Here is a 969-nt window from a genome sequence, read left to right on the forward strand (position 1 = left end):
TATATATATATATATAGATATATATATATATATATATATTCTATAGATGTCGCTAAAAAGGACCCAGCATAACAGAAAGATCAGCCTTACCAAGCTGAGGAACAAAGTACATAGGATTTTCATTGGAAATAAAGTGAATTCTCCTTTCAGAGGGTAACTGTTCAGTTTCAGTATGACTGGAGGCTGCATGTGCCATATTTATTGTCATGTCTCATGATGCATTAAGCAATAAAGGCAGAAGCTGGTAGAGTTCAGCTGTTGTGTCTGATCCCTGGTGAATAACGTGAAAACAGCGGTGTATTCATTTATCTAAAGGTGTTGAAATGTCTGCTAAATGTTTAATCAGCTGTAAAGTTAAAAATAACATTAAACAGGATATCCATGCAACCCTTACCTTGGCTGTTCTCTTCCAGCTCAGGTGACATGTTAAGTGAAGAAAGAAGCTGGTAGTTTTTGTTATTGCAGGGGAAGCTTTCAAGTTTTTTTAAGAATATCTGTTTGTTTGAAAAAAACGTACCCGGCTGGCTCAGAGGGGGAGACAGAGAGATGTAGCCACAATGTAGGCTACACTGCTCCAATTGTTCTTGTTGTTATTTGAGTTTGTTATTTCTTCTCTCTGAAATAATAAAAAAAAAAGATTCTGTTTTTTTTTTAAATATCACACGTTGGAACCCCTCAGCTCAGCCGAAAGAGATGGAAAAAATGTCACAAAGCGTCGCGGTCAGTTGAGCCGTTGACAAGGAGGAGATTCAAAAGCAGTCGACGAAGCACTTAAAGGTAAGCCTGAAGAATCTCATGGATAACCCCTTAAATGAAAAATGATACTACGCCTAAGGGGAAATAATTTGTATGATTATTTGATTCAGCAGCTCGGTTAGAAGTCCATAATCCCTGTTCTGCGAGGTGCCGTGGTTCGACGGCTCGGAGAATGTGATCCGCTCCACTCGACGGTCCGTTAGCTGTGGCGGA

The 969-nt window shown here is 39.3% G+C and overlaps 1 protein-coding gene across 1 annotated transcript in view; it reads right to left on the minus strand.

Moving 5' to 3' along the window:
• Window positions 1-969, minus strand: part of LOC103141880 (sodium- and chloride-dependent creatine transporter 1) — a 17,723-nt gene extending 16,754 nt beyond the window's left edge. Inside the window, exon 1 of the mRNA XM_007557694.2 lies at window positions 395-969. Coding sequence (XP_007557756.1) covers window positions 395-425 — 31 coding nt within the window. The 5' untranslated portion in view covers window positions 426-969. The remainder of the gene's footprint in view (window positions 1-394) is intronic.

The sequence above is a fragment of the Poecilia formosa genome, unplaced genomic scaffold (assembly GCF_000485575.1).
Source record: "Poecilia formosa unplaced genomic scaffold, Poecilia_formosa-5.1.2 Scaffold90, whole genome shotgun sequence".
Lineage (NCBI taxonomy): Eukaryota > Metazoa > Chordata > Actinopteri > Cyprinodontiformes > Poeciliidae > Poecilia > Poecilia formosa.